Source organism: Malaclemys terrapin, chromosome 2, assembly GCF_027887155.1.
Source record: "Malaclemys terrapin pileata isolate rMalTer1 chromosome 2, rMalTer1.hap1, whole genome shotgun sequence".
NCBI lineage: Eukaryota > Metazoa > Chordata > Testudines > Emydidae > Malaclemys > Malaclemys terrapin.
This window is the reverse complement of record NC_071506.1, coordinates 47,433,166-47,459,008: the sequence shown is the minus strand read 5'-3', so window position 1 is coordinate 47,459,008 and position 25,843 is coordinate 47,433,166. Positions and strand designations below refer to the sequence as shown.

The 25,843-nt window shown below is 39.0% G+C and overlaps 1 protein-coding gene across 1 annotated transcript in view; it reads left to right on the top strand.

Moving 5' to 3' along the window:
• CNBD1 (cyclic nucleotide binding domain containing 1) overlaps positions 1–25,843 on the top strand; it is a 323,306-nt gene that overhangs the window by 228,141 nt on the left and 69,322 nt on the right. Inside the window, exon 7 of the mRNA XM_054017211.1 lies at positions 120–252. Within this exon, the coding sequence (XP_053873186.1) occupies positions 120–252 (133 nt within the window). The remainder of the gene's footprint in view (positions 1–119; positions 253–25,843) is intronic.

Here is a 25,843-nt window from a genome sequence, read left to right as displayed (position 1 = left end):
TACTTTATGGATTTTTAATATGCAAATGGTGGTTTTTTTCTTTGCTGCCTTTTTCATTTTAGGTTTTTTCTTCTTTTACATATTTTATCATTACTGTTGAACGTGTATCTGTCTTTCAGGAAATAGCTAAGCGTGAACGAATTGCCAAGGAAGAATTAATTCATGGCTGTCCATATTATCGCGACTGGCCTTTGCTTTATGTATTTCAGTTAATGTCTCATTTGAAATGGAGGCAATTTCCTGCAGGCTATGGTTAGTTTCAGTCTATTTTTATTCACTTGTAAATTCACAATACAAAGTTATTTTTTGGGCAAATATAGCAAAGTAATAAATTACACAAAATTAAGGAAGATTCCAATAAGTGTTTGTTTCCTTAAACTATTTTTTAGTCATTTCTCAAATGGAAGCTATTTAAAGCTTCATATAGGCATAATTTAGTAAGATCATCCTTTATTCATATTAAAACTGAATGATAAAATCTTTTAACCAGCCAGTTAATACTGGAGTGAATTATATCTATAATCTGCATTAAAATGAAAAATTAATGACTATCAGAAGCTTTTGATTAATTCATTGTTAAAAGTTGCTTATTATCCCACTCATTGCATTGAGTGGTGCCCAGTATGATGGATCAGAATCTATTACAGAATGTGTGTTCGGATTCAGTTGTATTAGATGATCCAGGATGATTATAAAAAGGAGTAAAATCCATATATTATATGCAATATAATTTCATTAGAAATCTTTTTCTTTTTTTTCCATTTGACTTGTATAATTACTTTTTTTGACTGATCCCATTGAGATAATGTTTTTGAAAGACTTGTATAAATTCTTAGAACATGCAATTGCATGAATAAACAATGATAGTTCAGATTGATATTATAGATATTACTAATCGGTGTCATTGGTCACACAGGACTTGTTTGAAGTAAAGATGTGCCTTTGTTGCTATTATTTAAAATCTGTTTTGTTGTTTATACAGCACAGTAGGGGCTCGCTGCAAAGGATGCCATTGGCAATTTGCCAGGAGCATTGTGCTTAGTCTGTAGGGAAAGGATCAGTTTGCAACCATCTTTTGTGCAGATATATGGCTTGTTGAGGCTATCAGTCCCAACATATCACACTCCAACTCGACCCTGTGGCCTCCACCTGTGTTAATACTGTATACCGTGGCATATGGCATCCAAGGCCTGCACATCTACATTGAAGATGGAGGTAGCTGAAAGCTGTATCATCAAGAGCCATGGCTTGTGTTTGCCAGCAGGTTGCACTTTGATCACTCCAGAAAGTGGCATGAAGGAAATGTTCATTTATTTGGACATTTGATTTACTAGAGCACAATATTATTACTTTCAGGTCAGGTGACAACCTTGATCTTCATAGTCATGTTACTGTCAGAAGCTTGATATTCTACCGGTGAAGATGCATTATTACAAAACATGAAACTCTAGGAGCAGGAGAAGGTTGTCCAGCCATGTCTACCATAATGAGGGAATGAATTAATGGGTTATTTTAAAGGAAAATGGAAACAACGTTGTGACTATGCTACAAGTAAAATAATAGTTTGGCTTCATTTATAAAAATCAAGTTTTTCTTTTTCCATTCTCAGGTCAAAATCTTCACTTCTTTAATAAATCTTTTTTATCCCTTTCCTACCATCTTCAAAGGTGTGTATCACAGCAAACGTCCTCCAGCCAAGCACCGCTGGCTGTAATTCCCTTCAGAACCCTTTAATTTTGTTTCAAGCGTTCCCGCAAGGTTGCCATTTGACATCAGTGTAAGATGTAAGCATAGTGCCTTTGCAGAATACATACCCTCCATAGGCCTACCTAGCTGTGCTTGGGGATTTGCACACTAAATCAGTATCTTTGCTTTCTGTTAAAATGTACACTGTAAAATGATGAAATATTGCAAGGGACTCATAATCACAGTGCTTGATCTTTGATTTTAGATGATTCATATTAAGTCACAATGGGGTATATTTCCTGTTGTAAGCACAATGGGCATGCCTCTAAAATTGGTTTTGCACGCCTTGTGCACACAAAACCCAACACTTGTGCATGCAACGTGGGTGATATCTTGTGAAAATGGGCCACTGCTCAATTGTCATGTACGAATGGAGAGTTTTCTGCAAGTAAAAGGGTTATAGGTATGCTTTTTTGGGGTGTGCTCCATTGTACCAGAATGTGTGGTCCAACATACTAATTATTAGTTAAATATAAACTAGTTGTCATGATTTAACAAAAACTGGAGCATTGACCAGCACAATTTAAATGTGTTTTTGTTTGGGCTACAGAGTTTTGCCTTCATCTTGTTCTGTTTCCCTACTAACCTAATTTCCATCCTCTTCCTGCTGTCTTTGTGCATCTGCCTTGTAATTTAGCCTCACACCTGCAGTGACTTCTTGGTTAACAATTTCTTTAGATAAAATAAGTACAGATATTTGCTTCATTTTACTATATAAAACATATTTTGTAGAATTAAGTCACTTTACAATGGTGGCTGGCATTATGATCCCATTTTACAGAGGCACAGAGAAATTAAATGATTTGTGTAAGGACACACACCAAATCTGCATCAGACCTAAGACTAGAATCTAGGTTTCGTGACAGCTAGGTCCATGCTTACTGTGTTCCGCTAAGCCTGATGGGAGACTCCCAGAGGATACGCACTAAAATACACTGGGGAGGGTGGATTTTTGACAAGAGAGAAGGTGAGAAAAGCAACACAGATTACAGCCAGAATTGCCTTGGGCACTCTGGAGAAGTCTAAGCAACAGATTTAAAATATTTAGTCTGCCTTGAAACTCAGGCTCAAATCTAGGCTGGTTTGTCTTTGCTTTTCACCCTCAAGATAAATAAAGTGCATTCTACGCTGTTTGATCTGTACATCTTTCAGACAAGAACTTAAAAATTTGAGGGTAAAAACGTGGCTCCATTGAAGTAAATGGGTACTTTGCCATCAATTTCAGTGGTGCCAAGATTTCATTTGAACCTCTATCTGCTATCACATTTTTTAAGATGAGGAGTTCACCTCAGTATCACTGTATAAAATGTTCCTCTTTCCACTGTGGTGCAGTGCACAGTTTCACAGCTGTCTGCTGCCCACGTACACAGAATCCTGCTGCAATGTAGTATTGATCTATCTGTCTAATAATTACAGTGCTTTGGTATGAAAGGTGCTATATAAATGTAAAATATTATTGCAGTACACTCGACTTAACTGGAACAGCTGCTTTATTGGAAACCTCCCAGATTAATCAAGCCTAATGATAGCAGATTTGTAATGACTGCTTCTTAATTGGCACATATTAGCATATATACTGCATAATGGATATATAGCTAGTGCCAAGTAGTTAAATGGTGTTGAAAAAGGTGAATATTAAAGATATGGGGTGAAATCCTGCCCCCACTCAAGTAAAAGGCAAAATTACCATTTACTTCAATAGGGCCAGGATTTCATCCATTGTCTTTTAAAAGAGAAATCTGTCACATCAAATGGCAATGGTGGCTGGTTTCTGGAGGCATCCAGCCAAACATAATGAAACGCACAAGTTCCTTTGGTATGTCTACCCTCCTTTATGTCCCATCATTAATGCACTTTTAAAATAAAGATTTTAAGCACTCCTTATTTCAGCTTTATATTGACCCCATCCCTTCCACTCCACTAATGTTCCCACCCTGGTAATCTTCTATCCACTAGTTGCCCCTGTGCTTGCTTCCATCCTACCCTCTGTGCATGATACAGCCTCCCTGAGTTCAGTTGCAGACTCTTAACCTGGCTCTTAAAGACTCACTTCTGTCGTGCTGCCTAGAGTGAATCCAATTGGCTTATGCAAATATACCTTATTTCTGACCCCCCTAAATTCTGTCTACATGCCTGTTTGTCCTTGGTGTGTGAGCTCCTCACAGTGAAGACTGTCCCTTCTGGATGTGCGGAAAAACACCTACCACATCCAACGAGAAGAGTAAAGTCAATGGGATATTTTCTCCCATTGACCCCCCGCGGTGTAGACCCCGTGGTAACTCAATCTAAGGTATGTCAACTCCAGCTATGTTATTCACGTAGTTGGAGTTGTGTAGCCTAGGTCAACTTGCTGCGGTAGTGTAGACATAACCTGAGTGTTGCCATAAACCGACAGGGATAGATTTTTTCAGAAGTGCTCAGCTCCCAGCAGCTCTCACTGTAAGCCTCAAATTTGTTTGAGAATGGGGAACACTTCTGAAAATTTGGCCATTTATTTAGATGCTTAAGTGCGAGCTGTTGGATCTGATCTCTTTTGAAAATCTGGCTTATAATAAATAAATAATAATAATACACAAAAAGCAGGAATACATATGTAATGTTGAAAGTCCGTTAATTTTTGTCTTCTTGTTCTGATGCAAAAAGACATGGTTGCTCTTTATATCATTATGAATTATCTGCTAATTAAACTAATGAATAATACAATACAAAGAGGAATTCCTTATACAGTCCTACATATAGAAAATCTTTTTTTTTTTTAGTGCTCATTAAGATCTACTATACAAAGATTGAAAAAAGTCAGGTCAATGGTTCTAAACTTCTGAGCATTTTAAATTCAATGGGTCAGAGTTGGAGATGATCTCCAGTGTGAGATGATTCCCCAGCTGAGATTAAATTTAAGTAACCACTCAGAAGACTGACAATAATAGACTGCTTAATGAAAATAGACTTCTAATAAATGTAGAGCAGAACTATATTCATTACTCAGGGGATACTTTGTACAACCTCTTGTACAGTTTTTCCTGCACACTCATTTCTTTGGCAGATTGGGCCGCCTCAGACAAGAATTTGGGTATGGATATGTTGGATATCTTTAATATGCATTAGCTACTGTTTAAATATCTACCACCCTGGATTAATACAATCCTCAATCCTGTAAAGGAAGCGTGGAACCTTACTTCCCCATGGGGTACAATTAAAGTCAAAGTTTATCCAAAGATATCTGCTTAAAGAAAAAACAAATTATCATCAGTGGGTCTTAAACCTGTTAGGTACTCAGTGACCAACATGTGTATGTGTGTGTGTGTGTGTGTGTGTATATATATATATATATATATATATATATAATGTAAAATATATTTTAGAAGCCAAAAAACATAAACATTTAATAAAAACACAGGATATAATCAATATTGAAACTGTGAATTTCTGTAGGACCTTAAACAATGACTGATCTTTAGATAAAATTTGGCTATCATCTCTGTTCAATATTGGTTATGACTTGATTTTCCCAAGGCTCTTACTCTTGCTGGCAAGAAATCATATTTTCAGTGCCAGTGATAGTTGCCCTATGTCTCAGTATAAAGGATGTGATTGACTTTCTTACATCTCTGAAAATATTAAATGATTCTCTTTGAGTAAAAAGAATAAGTTGATCCATGATTTTGTTGTTGTTGTTCTGCATTCGCCTGGTTTTCATTCTCCTTTGTTTTTCACTCTTCCTTTCCTCTATGGACAATTTTGCCATTGTTTCAGTTTTATGCATTGAGTTTATCCCTAGAGGGTCATCTATAATGTGATTCATTATGCCTTCCAGTCAGTTACGGCACCTATTGACAACATTTGAAAAAACATGTTTTTGATCATTTCAGACTCAGCGCTAGCAGCCTGGGAGATTATTATTGTCACTGTTTTTATTGACAGGATCATCTTTTGTTTTTTTTACTTTCTCTTTTCTAGGTCAAAGAGTTTATGCCATCAGAAGTGTCTGACTTCAGGTGAATTAGTACCTTCATGAGCAGAAAATACTGGGTTCAAAAGAGCTCTTTAATCTAGCGGAGAAAGGCATAACAAGAACCAATGGCTAAACATTAAAGCCAGACACATTATAATTAGAAATAAGGCACTCATTTTTAACAGTGAGAGTGATTAACCATTGCAAGAAAGTATCAAGAGAAGTGGTAGATTCTCCATCACTTGAAGTGTTCAGAACAAGACTGGATGGCTTTCTGGAAGATATGCTTTGGTTAAATCCAAGTTATTGCCTCAATACAGGAATAACTGAATGAAAGTCTATTGCCTTTGTTATACAGGAGGTCAGACTACGGGATCTAATGGTCCCTTTTGACCTTATATTCTTTGGATTTATGACTAAACCAGCCATGAACAATAATCAATAGTCTTAAAGTGTTAGGAAAATCCTGATCTGAAACATGTACAGATCAGAAAAGGCAGATCATTAAATAAGTATTACAAAGGCAGTTAAAGACAAGGCACGCACATACAGTTTATATAGTTACAATGGCCTCATATATGACTGTACATCTTAACTTGATGAACACGGAACATTGTTGAGAGGTTATGAGAATGCTCTTAATAAAGCTGCATGCCCCTGTGGAACATCAGGATTCTATTTTGGCCCCAAATGTCCCCAAATTCAAGCTCTTGATTCTGTATGTAGTTTTCCTAGTCATTATTGCCTGTTTTCTTCTTTCTTTCTTTCTTTTTCTTCACCTTCCTATATATAATCCCATATCTCAGTTTGGCCCATAGGTATTATTTTATTTCCAGGTTAGAATTAATTCCATCACTTTCCTATAGTATTGACTTTCACGAGCCTGACACCTATCCCATCTCTAATAGACTCTTCTCTCTGTAATATTGTCCGTGCTTACTGCAGCAGCCTAGCTTGGATTGTTGTAGCATTGGTTGTTATGCCCCAGTTGATGTTTGTCACTGAGTCCTCTTTCAGCATGCCTTTTCTGTGCCCAATCAGCACCAATCAACAGCAGCATAGCCTGTCTCCAAAGCCTCACTTTTATAGAAAGTTTAGTGGATTATCTTTTCTTCAGGTAAGGGCTTTTCAAAACTGAGATGTGTGATAAATGCTTCCCTGTCTGTTCCACTGGGGACAGGGATAGATCTGCATGTAGGGCCAAATTTACAAAGATATTTAGGCATAAAGTTGTAGATGGGTGCCTGGGAAGATCTACAACATTCCAAAGCAGCTTAGGTGCCTAACTCACATTGACTAAACACCTTTGTTAACTTAAATGTATAGTTTAGCATCTAAATAAAATTGGAATCAGTTGTAGCAGTCTCTTGAAATTAGGCCAGTTATTTAAGTGGCTAAGTTTGGTCCCTAACTTTAACTACCAGAGTTTGAAAATGTTGGCCACATTTAGTAAAGAACTTCCAATAGATTATAAAATAAATGCTAGTATAATAAAAATTCTGCTGGGCTCCAAGGTATATTTTTTGAAGAAGAGTATTTTTATTATAATGGATTTTATCATGCAAATATTTCATTTTAGGGCAAAGTTATACAGTACAACACCAAGCCATAATCTAAAATGCAAACAGATAATCTCCATACTGAGACAGGCTAGATGGGTATGACTGTTGCTATTGGAAAAGTATTTTGGCAGAATCCTCTGTAAGGAAAATTTGGTGTCTTTCTGCTCTTTTTCTCTCTCTTCTTTGGGAAGTTCAGTGGATTCTCTAGTCCTACGGCTTCTATTATCCAGCTCAATGAGTATGTACCATACTACCCCTCACTTCTCTGCAAGACTGTGTATGACCAGGGAACAACAGTTCCTCTTGTTCCTAGTAAAATACATTCTTCTGATTCTGTTTAACTTCCTTTAAGATCAGAGCATTTCTGTGGATGGCCGCTAGAAATGGCAGATGCTTTTTCTATTTCATCACAGCAATGCATGGAATATTTGTAATGTAACCAGATGCCCCTCTTTCTTTCTTAAAACGTATAAAGAATATTTCACCAATTCCTATTCTTCTCTGCTTTTCTGATTTTATGAACAGAATTTTCCTTTAAGTGCCTGTCTTTCTTTGATAATCTGGTAGGTCACCTTGTTATATTAATAACTACAGAATGCATACCATCCCTTTTTTTAAAGAAATCACTGGTGTATATATAGTACATGACATGGAAGCTGTACCATCTATGTGTCTCATAAAAGTTAGAATAATTTCCCTTGGCGTCTTTTATCATGTAAGTGTCATCAAAATATAATGTTTTCATTAAGATTGTGCTCAATGATTTTTCCTTTTTTTATTTTATTTGGCTATTAAGTGCCTTACAAGATGTATAATATATAATGCTTAGGAGCATGTGGGGATAGTGTGTAAATCCTCATAAATCCAGATGAGGTTTTCCTACCTATTATTTTATTTTAGATTTCTCATAAAGAAAACTGAGATTCTATTCTGATTAGTTTTAAGTCAGCTAAATTGCTGGCTGCTCAGATCATATATCAATAATAGCATATAGTAAGCTGTGTCTTAGAGCCAAACAGGGCCTAATTCTATGGTCCTGAACTGGGCAAATCTCCTATAGATTTCAGCGCTCTTTGCACCCATTTACTGCAGGACTGAATTTGGTCCCCACATAACACCAAATCTGTGGCACACCCACTGAGTACCAGATGGGTGCAAGTCACACTATGTTGCCATTTCTGTGTTCTGACCTCTTAATGCATCAGGTAACTTGTGTCATCATTTATGTCGCTGCTGAATTTGAACCCCAGTTAGTGCTGGCTGGAGAACTTTTGCCTACAGTTTTTGATGAAAGGTACAAACAATTTTTCATAAAGCTTTTTGCGAATTTTTCACCTGGTTTTGTTTTTACCCCCATTCCCTTTAATCTTTGTCCAAAAGAAAATGGCTGAAGGCAATAGAAAATGTTAGAGAATTCTCAACAGTCTGGGTCAAATCCAGGCCAGTGCAGCTCCACTGATTTCAATTCAGTTGTATCAGGGAGGAACCTGGCGCTCTCAGTCTACTATCTCTGAGTGAGAGATGAGTTTTATTGGTAATGCAGGGCAGCAGACAGTTCACACTAAGGACCTGATCCTGCAAAGATCTCCATGTGGGCAGATCCTTCACCTGCATGGAATCTTGCTGACTTCCTGGAGGTTCTTCACAGGAACTGGAGTCTGCTCTTATCAAGCCATTTACAGGATCTGAGCCCAAGCTACTTTGTTCTTCAAGTAAGCAAGAGACTTCAGCTCAGGGTAAGCTCTGAGTTTTATCTTTAGGTTGATAAACATTCATGAGAAAATATTAACCAAAACATTTGCATTATATGGTAGTTTCCTACATGTAATAGATTTTAGGGCCCACAGAGACCATTGTGATCATCTAACCCCATTTGCTATGTAGCACAGGCCATATAATTTCACCCAGAATGTCCTGCATCAGGCCCAATAATAGAGCTGGGCAAACAACTGATTTTTCAATTTATTGGCAGTTCCAAAAAAATGGTTCTGGGTTGAAACAATATTGAAAATTGTCAGAATTTCATTTTGGGTCAAGTAAAATTTTTAATTTGGTTCAAAACAAAATGTTTCATTTTGGGTATTTTTAGCAAAAGAGAATGAAATAAAGAGCTAGACTGACAAAACACAGCTGGAGAAGGAAGTGCTAGTGTCTCCTTATAACACTGCTCTACAGCCAAAATGCTTCTGAAATAAATGTAGTCAAACTTTACTAATTCTGGGTCACTGAGAACGAAAATGATGCTTTAAATTGTTGATTGGCTCTAGTTTTCAAGATATGCTATTGGGTCAGTATATACGACCCTTGACTTGGGAATGGTGGAGGATAAGTGAGTTATAAAGGGAAGGGGATCTCAATTTAAACCAGAAATGACTAAAATACATCTTTGACTGGATCTATGAATAAATCTATGACTGGGTTTGGACAGTACTTGCTTTTTAGGCAAAACAATGAATGATGCAATCTGAAGCTGGTATTGCGTCATACATGGTATGAATTGCATCATGTTATTCCTAGAAGTCATGGATGATGCAATCATAACGAAGCTTACATCACTCTGCTGAACAAATTGCCCTATATCAGCTCTAGAAATCATACAGTGTCGTGCTCTCTTATTTGTCAGTGTTTGATTTTGCAAAGGGACACATTTCTGTTTAGCCAAAGTGCGCAGAGATGCCTCGTACTTGTGTGAACAGTGCAGATAACTTCTGCTATGTTTGTGGTGAAGTGACTTTTGCATCACAAAAGCACAGTATAACCACTATGGTTAAGAAAGCCTATCACCTTTATTTTGACTGCAAAATTGGAGATTAGGACAAGAGGTGGGCCCCACACATATGCTGCAACACTTGTGCAACAAGTCTTCGCCAGTGGTTGAACAAGAAAAGGAAATCTATGCCTTTTACAGTGCCAATGATTTGGAGAGAGCCAACAGCTCATACCAGCAATTGTTACTTCTGCATGGTGCCTCCAGTTGGGAAAGGTGTGTCAAAGAAGAAAAAGTGGATTGTGCATTATCCAAACATTCCATCAGCTATACGCTCAGCACCCCACGGAGAAGGACTGCTGGTTCCTAATGCACCAGAATCATTCTCACTTGAGTCAGACGAGGAAGAGGAAGAGGATGAAACTTCTGGTCCTGAACCATCAATGTCACAGGATTTTCTCCCATCCTCCTCCTCTGAACCACACCTCATAACACAAGGTGAACTGAATGACCTTGTCAGGGATTTGGAACTACCCAAGAGTAAGGCAGAGCTGTTGGGCTCCAGACTACAGCCGTGGAATCTCCTGGCAGGTGATGTTAGGGTTTCCATGTTCCGTGACCGCCAAAAGGATCTTGTCCCATTCTTTTTCATGGAAGGTGATCTTGTAGCCTGCAACAACATCGATGGTGTGATGGCAGCCCTCAACATCGTTCATGATCCAGATGAGTGGAGACTGTTCATTGATTCATCGAAGACGAGTCTTAAAGCTGTTTTACTGCATAATGGCAATGTTTTGCCATCAATTCCAGTAGGTCATGCAGTCCATATGAAGGAAACCTATGACAACATGAAACAACTTTTGAGATGCATAAACTATGACCAACGTCAGTGGCAGCTTTGTGGCGATTTGAAGGTTGTTGCTCTCTTGCTTGGTCTGCAGACTGGATACACAAAGTACTGCTGTTTTCTCTGCGAATGGGATAGTCGTGCAAGAGATTCCCACTACATCAAGAAAGACTGGCCACTCCGACAGTCATTGGAGCCTGGGAGGAAAAGCGTTCAGCATCCACCACTTGTTGAATCAAGGAAGATTTAGTTACCACCCTTACACATCAAGCTGGGTCTGATGAAGAACTTTGTCAAGGCCATTGACAAAACACAAGCAGCTTTCAAGTACCTCCATGGAAAATTTCCAAGGTTAAGTGAAGCTAAGATAAAGGAAGGTGTCTTCGTTGGTCCTCAGATTCGTGAACTTCTTCGAGATGATGCATTTGACCATGTACTGTGTGGCAAGGAAAAGATGGCATGGAAAGCCTTCCAGTTAGTGGCAATAAATTTTCTCGGAAACAACAAGGCAGACAACTACAGGTTGTTGTGGGAAAACCTCCTCAAGGCATACAAAAGCCTTGGTTGCACCATGTCACTAAAGATACATTTTTTGCACTCTCATCTAGATTTTTTTCCACCGAACTGTGGAGCAGTAAGCGACAAGCACGGCGAGCGATTTCACCAGGACATTGCAACAATGGAGAAACGCTATCAGGGCAAATGAAGCCCAACAATGCTTGCAGACTATTGCTGGACAGTGACAAGAGATGCTCCATTTAATGAATACAAGAGACAAGCCAAGAAGCGCCGAGTAGACACTGAATAGGACTAAACTATGTACATAATAGTTTTTTGCCTTTTGTTTCATAATACATTTTATTTATATAACCCTTTTGCTGATTTTTAAAGTGTTACATAAACAGGACAAGTGAAATATTATCATGTAAAGCAACCATAAACACATGAAAAGACCTAGGTTTACAATTTATGATTAAAACTCTACTATCTACACAATGTACATAGACATAAAATGTAAAAACTTAAATATCTTAGAAACAGTAGCCAATCAGTTGTTTTAATTGTCATATGTGAATTCAGCACATCAAAATACATAATAAATAGCACATTTTATCTCTGAAGCAGATGACTTCTCAAAAATTGTAGACCAGTGTAATCTTTATCTCAGTCATTAGGGCAGTTACCTGGCATGTAGAAGCCCAGGTTTGAATCTCTCTTCTGGAGCAGGGTTGTTTTGACATTTCTGGTGGGTTTTTCTTTTTTAACCAAAACAATTTCCCCAAAATTACACAAATTGGTTTCAGTTAACCCCAATCTGCATTTTTTAGTAAAAAAAAGTTTCAGCAGCTCTACCCAATAACCTATGGTTAAACTAAAGCAAACCTTTTAGAAAGAATTCTAATCCTAATGTAAAAGTTTCAAATCTTGGAGAATTCAGCACATCTGTTGGTGAGTTTTTTCCAATGATTGATTACCCTCACCGTTAAGAATGTGCACCTTCCTTTCAGTTTAAATTTACCTTGTTCTAACTTCCAGCCATTGAATCACGTTATGCTGTCATCTGCTAGATTAAAGATCCCTCTCCTCCACAAAAGTTTGTGGCTATCTTCATTTCCATTGGCTTGAAACAGAATTTTTAAATAATTTCAGTGGAGAATAGACATGGTATATTGTGAACTACTGTTAATATATCAATTTGTGGTTCTCATGGAAGGCAAATAAATGACAAGACAGGTCTCAGTCTGTTGTCACAAAACGGAAAAATGGCCAGTATCACAGTTTTGCCGCCTAACTGTCCTAAGAGCTTTTAAAAAATTGTCTAATGATCTAATATGTTGCTATTTTTGTTAAATCTGATTAATGATGTTCTCTAAAAAAATAACCTAAGCTAAGAGGAACAAAATGCAATCTTATTTTCATTTTTGTTCTACTAACGTATGGGTGTTGGTCTTTGGAAAAAAATATTTTATCTTACAAATGTATTTGCTACAATGATTTTTGGAAATCAATGAGACCTACGTACCAATTGATGGTTTCTCCAGTTTACAAAACACTTGGAGTCATTCACTTTGAGAGCAATTAATGAGTATTTATTAAAATTATACATTTAACAAAAACAGAAACCTTTTTGCTTTTTCCCTTAAAAAAGATGACCACCGCATTATTTTGATTTTCATTCTCTCATTAGCTCCTTCCCCTCGATTAATGTGAGTGTTCTGGTGTTCTGTGTACTGAAGTGTACTGTGTACTGAGGTGTATTGAAGTGCACTGTGGGCTTGAAATAGTACTGCCATGGTCTCCAGTTATCCATGTACAGGCTTTCCCATTCCACTCACCCACTGTGCCTTAGCAGTGAATATTATTTCAGTCTTTGGCTTTGCAGAGGCTGCTAAGAAGGGTGCAAGAAATTGAAGAGAAACCATCAAACTAATTTTTACATAGGCCACCATCAAACAGCCAGTAGAGGGAGTACCATCTTTAACCTGAAAATGTACAATTGTGTGACCAGGGCAGGCCTTTCAAAATAGTCTTATTTTTAGTGCTATAATTTCAATCGTTTAAAATGTAACATGATGAAAAGAGAGGTTTTTATAGGAAAGGCTTTGCTTGACATGGTAGACTAGTATATTTAATAAATACGCACTTAGGCCATTTTTAAATGTTCCAAACTCATATTTACTTGATGTTACAGGATATCACATAAAGATATATTTAGACAACTGTTAGTCTCTTATTTACTTGATAGGCTGCAATGTCTTCTTTTAATAAATATATATCCTCTGCTTTGAAGCAACTGTGACTCTTAGTCCTATAGTAACTGCAGTGTTGCCTAGTTCCTTTAGTATTCATACATGGTAACAGTCTGCCCATTGAGTCCTTTGATGCCTTGGATACATATGAATGAACCAGGGATTCACAGAGGATGAAATTCACCCTGCTTAAGAGGGTCAGCATGTTTGCATGAATACTTTGTGCTTAGCACTTTCTAAGAATGTGTATTTTTGCAATATTAACCCTGTTCTTGTCAGATTCTGTGAGCAGGTCCTGCCTCATACCAGGCCTATAATACAGTACAAGGACTTATGTCTCAGGCTCTTTTCCTACTACACTAGTTTCCTTACAAATATGAATGTGTGCCCTTGCTTAATGCATTTATAAAACAGTAGAAAATCATTTGACGTAATTCTCTGTCAGGGAGAAGTTTGATATTCAGATTAAATGAAGTGCAGAGTTTTCTTCAGCTTGCTCAAAATGGAATGTCAGTCGAAGAAACAAAGTCCCTGAGCTCTTGGTTGCAGCTAATATTTCCAATAGTAAAAGAGTTTGGTAAAGTGAGGCTTCCACTGGTACGAGAATCAAAATATTTTTTCTGTACAGTATTTCCCACTTAAACACAAAGGGCCTCATATTCAGATATGCTAGAAACCCTCAGCACTCATTGGTGTGTGCTCACCACTCCTGAAAAATCAAGACTTTAATGTTCAAAAGTGACTAGTCGTTTTTGGTGCCTCAATTTTTTGGCATCCATGAGGATAGGTACTCAATACTTTGAAAATGGGGCTGTTCTGGAGTGTCTCAGGGTGGGCGCTCAAAAACGGAGGTCCCAAATCACTAAGGGTATATCTACTCTGCAGCTGAGTGCGAGCTATATAAACAGGATATGTACAGAAATAATAATCCATAACACTTTCCCCTTCCAGATATTTCCCCCCAACCCCCCCATGGCAGTAAGTCTGCCTACAATAGTAATGCTTCCATTTATGCTGTTCCCTAACATTGGCATTCCTCAGGAATTCAAAACCTTAGAGAGATAAGTGCTCATCTGGCAGCTGTACAGAAGGTGCTGCTGAAGTGGCATTTTAGAAACTAGCTGCACTACGGTATATGCCAATTCACAGGCTTTTACAAAAAAAAAATCCCAGCATAACACTGGTTTATATAAAGAACAGGAGTACTTGTGGCACCTTAGAGACTAACAAATTTATTAGAGCATAAGCTTTCGTGGGCTACAACCCACTTCTTCGGATGCATATAGAGTGAAACATATATTGAGGAGAAATATATACACACATACAGAGAGTATGAACAGGTGGGAGTTGTCTTACCAACTCTGAGAGGCCAATTAAGTAAGAGAAAAAAAACCTTTGAAGTGATAATCAAGATAGCTCAGTACAGACAGTTTGATAAGAAGCAAATGTGAGAATACTTACAAGGGGAGATAGATTCAATGTTTGTAATGGCTCAGCCATTCCCAGTCCTTATTTAATCCTGAGTTGATTGTGTCTAGTTTGCATATCAATTCCAGCTCAGCAGTCTCTCGTTGGAGTCTGTTTTTGAAGTTTTTCTGTTTTAAAATAGCCACCCGCAAATCTGTCATAGAATGACCAGACAGGTTAAAGTGTTCTCCCACTGGTTTTTGAGTATTATGATTCCTGATGTCAGATTTGTGTCCATTAATTCTTTTGCGGAGAGACTGTCCGGTTTGGCCAATGTACATGGCAGAGGGGCATTGCTGGCACATGATGGCATATATCACATTGGTAGATGTGCAGGTGAACGAGCCCCTGATGGTATGGCTGATGTGATTAGGCCCTATGATGATGTCACTTGAATAGATATGTGGACAGAGTTGACATCGGGCTTTGTTACAAGGATAGGTTCCTGGGTCAGTGGTTTTGTTCAGTGATGTGTGGTTACTGGTGAGTATTTGCTTTAGGTTGGGGGGTTGTCTGTAAGCGAGGACAGGTCTGTCTCCCAAGATCTGTGAGAGTAAAGGATCATCTTTCAGGATAGGTTGTAGATCTCTGATGATGTGCTGGAGAGGTTTTAGTTGGGGGCTGAAGGTGACAGCTAGTGGTGTTCTGTTATTTTCTTTGTTGGCCCTGTCTTTTAGGAGGCGACTTCTGGGTACTCGTCTGGCTCTGTCAATCTGTTTTTTCACTTCAGCAGGTGGGTATTGTAGTTTTAAGAATGCTTGATAGAGATCTTGTAGGTGTTTGTCTCTATCTGAGGGATTAGAGCAAATGTGGTTATATCTTAGAGCTTGGCTGTAGACAATGGATCGTGTGGTGTGTCCTGGATGGAAGCTGGAGGCATGTAGGTAAGTGTAGCGGTCAGTAGGTTTCCGGTATAGGGTGGTATTTATGTGACCATCGCTTATTAGCACAGTAGTGTCCAGGAAATGGACCGCTTGTGTGGATTGATCTAGGCTGAGGTTGATGGTGGGAGGGAAATTATTGAAATCATGGTGGAATTCCTCAAGGGCTTCTTTTCCATGGGTCCAGATGATGAAGATGTCATCAATGTAGCGCAAGTAGAGTAGGGGTGTTAGGGGACGAGAGCTAAGGAAGCGTTGTTCTAAATCATGTTGGCATACTGTGGGGTCATGCGGGTACCCATAGCAGTGCCGCTGACTTGAAGGTATATATTGTCCCCAAATGTGAAATAGTTGTGGGTGAGGACAAAGTCACAGAGTTCAGCCACCAGGTTAGCTGTGACATTATCGGGGATACTGTTCCTGATAGCTTGTAGTCCATCTTTGTGTGGAATGTTGGTGTAGAGGGCTTCTACGTCCATAGTGGCCAGGATGGTGTTTTCTGGAAGACCACCGATGGATTGTAGTTTCCTCAGGAAGTCAGTGGTGTCTCGAAGATAGCTAGGAGTGCTGGTAGCGTAGGGTCTGAGGAGAGAGTCTACATAACCAGACAAGCCTGATGTTAGGGTGCCAATGCCTGAGATGATGGGGCGTCCAGGATTTCCAGGTTTATGGATCTTGGGTAGCAAATAGAGTGTCCCTGGTCGGGGTTCTAGGCATATGTCTGTACAGATTTGTTCCTGTGCTTTCTCAGGGAGTTTTTTTTAGCAGATGGTGTAGTTTCTTTAGGTAATCCTCAGTGGGATCAGAGGATAGTGGCCTGTAGAATGTGGTGTTAGAGAGCTGTCTAGCAGCCTCTTGGTCATATTCCAATTTATTCATGATGACGACAGCACTCTATATGCATCCGAAGAAGTGGGTTGTAGCCCAGGAAAGCTTATGCTCTAATAAATTTGTTAGTCTCTAAGGTGCCACAAGTACTCCTGTTCTTTTTGAGGATACAGACTAACACGGCTGCTACCCTGAAAACTGGTTTATATAAATACTTTGAGTGAAATTTAAAAAAAATAATTTCATTCTAGGAAATAACTGTTCTCTGTTAGCCTCTACATACTCCTCTCTGTATACTCCTCCCTTCTAGTGTTTCTGACAGTGCACAAGATTCTTTTGTGAAGGATCTAGAATATACTTACAATCCATTTCAAACTAGTTATTGATGCAGAAGGGCTCAAAAAATCTTGAAACAATGATGTACTGGTTTAAGAAATACTTTTAGTATTACCAGTGGGCACGTAAATAAATAGTGAAGCAATTCTAAAAAAAAAAAAAAAAAAAAAAAAAGGTTGGTTAAAGCATCCCACAAAAGAGAACAAAATGTAAATTTTGTTATTAGTAATCAGTTACTCATTTTCAATTAAACACAAGTTGTAGGTGGACATCCAAGGTAGTTGTTTCTCTTTTTGTGATCTGTTCTAAAATCTATGTGTAGCAACCCTCATCCTGGTTAACAGCAGAACTTGAACTCTAGACCTTCAGCACTAAAGGACAAACCTCTATCATTTGACCTAAAGGACTAGCCCTGTGAAATAATGTCCTCTATAATTTGGAAAGAATGTTAATTATGTCAGTTGAAATTGTATCAGGTCCTAAATCTATTACCTGGGAGAAATAGCTGGCAGCTATCCTCTGTTGATCAGTCACAAAAGGGAATGTGTACACAGGCTAAACAGTTAGGTGTATTCTATGCAGTACTTCAATGTCTGTACTTGTAGCAGAAGTGTATTTTGTCTTTCAGCTAATAGTGCCCCTGTTGATGGTCACTTTGGCACTGTGGTGATTTTTCTTCTAGTGACTTGGCCCTCTGGATGGGTGATTGTCTCTGTATTATGTCCACACTTTCTAGGTCATAACTGTCCAACTGAAAGTCTCAAAATGTCTTCAATACAAACAAAGTTCTTCTGTCCTCTGTGGGCATGGTTCTCATGGCACTTGCTTCAAAAGTAGGTTTTCTCTGCTGATACATGATTCTCAGATTTATGCCTATTAGCAAAGTAGAGCACAAACAGATCTGAGCAAGAAACCTGTATTTCCCTTCATGGTCAAGGCAGCCTCAGACATTTGTACCAATATCAGTGATCTCACTGAGCATGTGAATTTCATTCAATATTACATCATCAGTGTTAGTGGTAAAATAATGGTGCATTTTAAGTAACGCTGAATTACAGTGGAAATCCTTTACTCATTACATCTACATGAAAACCAAATGAACTTATTGTACTATTAAAATAAATGCTAAAGACATTAATAGAGTAATGATTAAACTGCTATTTTAAAGTGTTACCGTTACTAGCCATGTTCCATACAGGGACACAGAGAAGATATTGCTTTACCTACAGGATATAACATCCCTTCACCATTAGTAAGCTTGGTGGGAAATGAAGATCCTCCCATTCACCAACACAGACAAATATTGTATATAAAAATGGTCGGTTACATTGGTAGTTACAACCATCCTGTTAATTCCTCTCCAGACCCTCAGGCCAGCCTTATGTGTAGTGCTATAATCATGGGGCAAAGGAGTCTGTTACTTTTTGATGGGGAGAAGCATGACATTTCTGAGGATGTGCTGGCTGCCTGAACCTCCCATTGAAGGCAAGATTGGGGGCAACTTTTGCCTCTGAAAGCCCCGCCTTCCCTTTCATATGGATTTACCACCAGTAGAGACTCTGTAAAAGCCTGGGTAAATTTGTCAGGGGCATTGGGCCAAAAACTGGGTAGGAACCCGGGGTAAGCCTGCACATACCCACAGTGCATCACATTTCACAGAAGACCTGGTGTCAGGTATTTTGGCAGGATGTTAGTATTTGTAGTTGCACTGATGTAAACATTTCTAGAGTCAGGAGCCTCTCCTTAACGACTCATTCTTCAAATACCTGCAGATGTTAAAATATTAATGTGATAGCCTCCATTTCACAGTGGAGGAGACAGGCAAAGTGGTGAAATAGTGTTAGAGATTTAAGAACCAGCAATAGTCCTAAAACCACTTTCCTATCCAGTTTCTTGTACAGCAATCAGGCTGGCTCTCCTCCTGACTCATCTCCTACCATACAGAGGATTTATTGTGGCAATTCTTGACTTTGAGATCAATGACAGAAGATTATTACAAAGTGTTTTGTTTAAAAAGTTTACTTTTCTCATGCCACCTAGTTTTAAAAGCCCTCCTCACACAGCAAAATCAAAGCCAATTCATTAGCACACTGAAAGGCGCCTTGAGTGCCATCTTGCTGCCAGGTTCAACTTTCAACTCCCAGCTGTGTCAGCATTAGAGCTGTTCACAATTAAATGTATGGTGGGGAGAAGTGGTATTTTCCTCTCCACTGAATTCATTCTCAAAATTGGCTGAACCACTTTTACTTCCATTTTTTTAAAAATCACACTTCGACAGAGACCAGGCCTTGAAATTTCAACTCAAAGTGAAAGATTTAGGAAGACATAAGCAACTGAAGAAAGATTAGGACCAAATCTCTTAGGCAACCTTAATTATAACCAGTAGTATGAGTGCAATGTATATGGGGCCAGATTTTCCAAAACCAGGGCCCATTATCCCAGAGACACTTCCTTCCCCCACAGAAAATTCCCAGGGGCAAGGATACCACAGACCCCTGAAACCAGAGTCTAACTACAACTGTCTGAATAATCAGTTTTTCAGTTCTCTAGCAATACTGGAAGTTTTGGGGAATTTTCAGCAAATTGAAAAGTTGAAAAAATGGTGTTTTGGGTTGAATCAAATGTTTTGATCCCACCCGAAATCCAATATGTTGTTTAATTTCGACCATTTGTAAAGGGTTTTTGATTTTTAAAATAAAATTGAAGGAAATTTTGAAACAAAAAGTTGTTTTGAACTGAAAAAAAACGAAATTTTTCATTTTGAAAATGTTGAAATAAAATATTGTGACCATTTAAAAAAATTGGCTGGTAAACAGCTTTATGAAACTGACAGAAATTTGCAAAACATTTAGGTGTCACTGGATGCCCATTTTTACTGAAAAAGTTTTGTAAAAATTTTTGGCCAGCCCTACCTTTAACCTCATCCACAAATACTCAGCCCCTCCCTCCCATCTTTGATCTCCTCTGTCACTCCCTATGCCAGTAGCTTCAAAAAAGCTACATCATCCCCATGGCTGAATTAGCTTCAGTGCCCTGCATGGGGGACAAAGAGCAGGTAGTAGGGGATCTTGACCAAGTTGTGGCTTAGCAGCAGGTGCATGTAATCTAATATGTCAACGGGGCAGTCTGCAGTGACAGCCGGTACAAAGAAGACAGTTCTGAGGGATAAGTTTCTATATTTCACCTATATTCCTTTTTTTTCTTTACTCTAAATACACTGAAACATCAGACACACTCTGCTGATGTTTCTCTGGTTTTGTCTACAGGGTTATATGACCTTATCTCAATCAACTGATGTCCACTCAATAATTTAAAACACTATTGACTTGCCAACATCATTTATAATGCAAAACTATTTTGGGTCACCCAACCCTGTCTCAGCCAACTGGACAGTATTTGTCAAGCCAAGGATTCAGTCAATGATATAAAATGAATGGCAATGAGAGTTTCATAGTACCCTGATCCATCACTTTTTTGTTTATGCTACTTACTGGGTTTACTTTTTCTATTTCTTTTATAGTCTTCCTTCCCTTTCCCCATTTTAAAGCATATTGGTCGTTATGGAAACATTTGTCATTGGCATGGGTTGAGCTTAGTCACAGCCGCATGGGCAGAATAAAGTCGGCTTATGTAATAGTTGAACATTTGTACAAAGGTTTGGGAAATATAAGAGTTTGTATGATGGCTATACCTGTGTGTGTTTGCATATGTACATAAATATACACAATTCATGGTGATGTGGTATAAAGATTTTATCGGCATGAGTTTGTAATGGCCATATTACTCGAGTTTCAGGAACTTATGAGTGAGTTATACAGGTTATCCCAAAAGAGAATCCTTAAAAACCTTTATAGCACATCGAGCTGATGTGGGTTCTGTAAATGTCATATATTTTGCAGCAAATCCATATGAGAAATGTATTAGAGACTTTAAAAAAAATACTGGGTCTGTATTGACTGTAAAGAATTAGAGGCTTTGACTCATAGGTCCTTTTATACCCCAAAGAGATGCCTCCAAATGGACACTTATGCCTGTGCGGGTGTTAGACTCACAAACCAGGGTGTTTATCCAGGAACATTTTGTTAATGTTTATGTACATTTGTAAGAATCATAGATGATAAAGCCCACTGCTGGAGTGTTGCAAGGAGCTGAAAACTCCTCAGCAAATACACCCTGTTCACCAGAGATCTGCTGCAGACTGTTACAAGATAGACTATTTATTTATTTGTATTATGGTAGTGCCTTTGAACTCCAATCATAGATCAGGACCCCATTGTGCTAGGTACTGTAGAAACACAGAATGAAAAGAACTTACAGTCCAAATTTAAAGAGACAGAATGGTGGAAATACAGTTGTATTATTTTACTCAGTTCTGTGTAAAACAAACACTGGGGAGGGGGATCTAATAGGCTGTACTTATACTAAAATGTACATAATCACTTTTGAGCACTACCGGGCATTCTATTAATTTCAGCTGAGCTCTTTTCAGGAACATATCTTTGCAAGTTTGTAGTCAAGAAAATGGCAAGTTGGTAAAGGACTAGCTTTTTCATTGTCTTCTAATTTTGTGGGTACTGTATCTATTGCCTTGCTTATTCCTTCTGTAATGCCCTGAAACAGGAAATGTTTTTCACCAGGATTTGCTTGTTGCATCAAATTTCCTATAATCTAAGTCTTGTTTCTGTGCTTTGAGATGAACTGACTAGGTTGATTTTTTTTTTATTTACCAAATAATGGCATATCCTCAATCCTCTCTGATATTTCTGTTCTAAGATGATTGCTAGATGAAGTGCTAAATGAGAAGTTTAGACGTTCAGGCCTCATTTTCCCTCTACCTATTCCCCATAATGCTCCTTGAGCCTGCAATAGTATAAATGACGGCAGTAAAAATGTTCAATTTGAGTGTATTCTGGTTAGAATTTTGTGACCATATTTATGGCAGGGATTGTGTCTTATTACATGTTTGTTAAACACCAAAGATAAATTTCACCCCTGTGTTCCTCTTACAAACTTAAGCGAGACTTAACTGATGCTTAAGCCTTGTGTGAAGGTCTTGTGATGATCCCCACACTGAACTTCTGGGGTAACAGGCGTGATGTATAATAACATTGTGATAACAGAGGAGCAATTGCTCATTTTAGATGAGCACAGATTAAATAAATTAAGCCTAACATGAATGAAATTTTGGAAGGCTGCTTTACTATAAAAAGGACCTCATATTGGGTGTTCCCTTAATGAAGAAGCAAAATTGAGGAAGATCTGGCTTCTAATAAACCATGTGAAATTTCATTAAATGAGTAAAAAAGATAGAAAAACAATATATTGATCACTAATTCAATTAAGAAAAATTGCACTGCTTGAATTCATAATACAAGCACACATTGCATCATGTGTTTAGCAGTACGTCCATGTTTCAGAGACAGTTACATAGGGTCAAATCTTGTTCCTTGTGTTTGGCCCAAGTAAATTGCTCATGAGCGGAGGGCTTCCACTGAGGCAGTGGAATGGGGATGGAATTTTCCATGCAGGCCACAAGCTGCGGGGAAGAAATTTCAAGGCTGCAGTAACCTATGCAACTGCTGTGCCCTCGGATATAGGGATTTTGGCTGTGGATTCATGACTATCGTGATCTACCTCCCACTGACCGCAGCTGTCATCACCCCAGGTCCAGAGCTTTCCTGCATACTAGGTGGGATGGAAATACCTATGAACATAGACCCATGCTGCATGGGAGTGAAGACTTCTTGCACAGGCTCTCCACGACACAGTCAAAATGCTGTCCTTCTGCACCAGTTGTGAGGATCCCCTCAAAAGATCAGATATGGATAAATATAAATTGTGTGAATGCAAATAGGCATATTAAAAGAAAATCCTTTAAGACTTCATTAAAAATCTGCCCTTGATTACAGACTGGCTAAATGCCCAGGTAGATGGTGACGTATAAAATTACACCATGAACAACTACAGCTGAAAATGTGTTATTTCCTAGGTAACTATAAATGTGAACATGAAGATAAATACAATAAAAAAGAATATTTAATCATAGATCTACAAAATCACCTCTAGCTTTAACTGAAAAATGTGTGCAGTTATTTTTCTGACAGTCTTTTTGTCAGAAAACCAGTAACTGTGTTTTACAAAACTTCACCCAAGATTGTAGTCTTATTGTTCCATCTCAGGTGGGGAAAAATTAAGAGAGATTGTCGGGTTCCATTTGGAATTAATGAGTGGGATTTCCAGAAGTGCCTCAGTGATTTAGGAGCAGCATGACTTAAGGATGTTATGTATCTACTTAGCACACAGCAGTTGCACTTAAATTGTTCTTTCTAATGATAAGGACTCATTTCTGGTTTGAGAGAGATCTAATGGGAAATAAACCAGGACACTTTTAATTGCCTTAATTGCATATGAGATTTGAATTGATAATATTGGGAATATTTGCTCATGGTTGGCCTTGATGAATGATAGATGGGCAGAGATCCAACAGAACATCCCAGGCTTCCCTCTCAATTGAGTTTTCTCTCAGATGTTGTGGTTAAGTCAACTTTTTTCTTCAATTAATTAGGCTCGTGAGTCATAAAGATTGGTCATCAGATACTGCACCAGCCAGATATGAGTGGTCCCATACCAGAAAAATCTTATCTCTGACTCTTCAGGAATTAACAAACTCTGCCTCTAGCAGGGCCACCCAGAGGGGGGCAAGTGGGGCAATTTGCCCCGGGCCCCGCATGGGCCCACATGAGAGTTTTTCGGGGGCCCTGGAGCGGGGTCCTTCACTTGCTCCAGGGGCCCCGGAAAACTCTCGCGGGGCCCGGGCCCCCAGAGCTTCTTCCGCTCCGGGTCTTTGGTGGCAATTCGGCAGCGGGGGGTCCTTCCGCTCGGGGACCCACCACCAAAGTGCCGGGTCTTCAGGCCTGGCCCCCTGAATCCTCTGGGCGGCCCTGGTCTCTAGGTATATTTAAATTTTCTTTTTCTCTGAACAGTTCTTGAGTGAGATTAGGAAATTTACTAGCTATCCTCTCAGCTAATGAGTTCTATAATCAATAAATCAGACTGGTTGTTTTCTGTCTCACTTTCACAGCTTTTCTTCAAAACTTCTAAAATCCAGGCCCAATTCTTACTGTTGTTGCAGACTTTCTCTTTCTTTTAATTTGTACATTTAACATTTTACAGATACTTTGCTTCTGCTTCTTTCTTGCTTGCTTTGAGTCTTTTCTATCTGATTACATTTTCCTGTCTCTTTTCTGATGTTTCTCTTGATGTTTCTCGTGGCATTTGCTTTCTCTGCTGATTACATGAGTTGTTTTTTCCACACTGTTTGCCGCAGCATCTTTCAGATCCTTGGTGGAAATTACGGGCAGGATTTTCAGAAGTTCTGCGCATTGGCCTAACTCCCATTGAGCTCAGTGGGAACAGAGTCAGGACAACACTGAGAGCTTTTGAAAATGGCACTCTACAAATGACTTTGGCACTTTTAGAAATTTCCTTCAGTTTCCCCCAAGTCATTTTCAGAAAAGGTGCCATTGAAGTAGTTCTGGTCCTCAGCTTGATTCCACGGAGGAGCAAGGCAGCAGATTCTTCTTTAATATTATTGGAGCCTTTGGGACATGCTTGCCAGTACACTTCAGCCACTCTGGTTATGCAGAGCAGCCATAAACCTGGCATAACTGGCTGCTTGCATTGGGTTTACAGCTGCTTTGCATCACCCAGCAGCACAAGGGAACAGGAACATATTGGCCATACATTTTGAAATCATATGTCTAATTTTGTTACTGTTTTTATTTCTTCCAGCCATGAGAAAATGTGGATGCTGAGTGAAATTTAGAGGCCCAGCTGGTGTAAATTAGGGCAGCTTCATTGACTTAACTGGAACTCTGCCAATTTACACGAGTTTAGGATCTGGTCCAGACTGACTTGTCTGTGATAATGTAATCCCAGGGAACCTCTCCTTTCAACAGCTGTTCAATCTGTCTGCATCATGTGCCTCCTTCACCACAGTTTCATTAGTATTGTAGTAATAAACATTGTAGTACTGGTGTCATTGTTTTCGTTAATATAAAATGTCAAGAAGAATTCTTGCAGAACAGCAAATTTATTTAATTAATTCTTCTCCCCAGAGCAAAAACATGGCTCCTTCCTTGCTATAGAATCATAGAAAGTCTTCCAGAGTCAAGGGGAAAAGAGAGAGAAAGCACCAATTAAAAGAGAATTTAGGAAAGTCTTGCCCCTCACGGGCCCCTGTCCTCAGCTGGTATAATAAGGCATAGTTCCAGTAACTTCAGTGGTACTATGCCAATTTAAGTCAGCCGAGGATCTGGTCCATTGTTCTTAGCTAAGGCCTGGTCCACACTAACCCCCCACTTCGAACTAAGGTACGCAAATTCAGCTACGTTAATAACGTAGCTGAATTCGAAGTACCTTAGTTCGTACTTACCGCGGGTCCAGACGCGGGAGGCAGGCTCCCCCGTCGATGCCGCGTACTCCTCTCGCCGAGCTGGAGTACCGGCATCGATGGCGAGCACTTCCGGGATTGATCCGGGATCGATTTATCGCGTCTAGACAAGACGCGATAAATCGATCCCAGAAGATCGATTGCTTACCACTGGACCCGGAGGTAAGTGTAGACCTACCCTAAGATGGTCTTAGGTAAAGTTGCTTGTCTGAGGAGTTGCCATGGCAACTGCTGAGTTTCGCCCATGTCACTGTGTCATGTGTAGCATGGTGTGAAATATAGGAAATGCAAAAATGGCAGAATTCAAGATTTTCA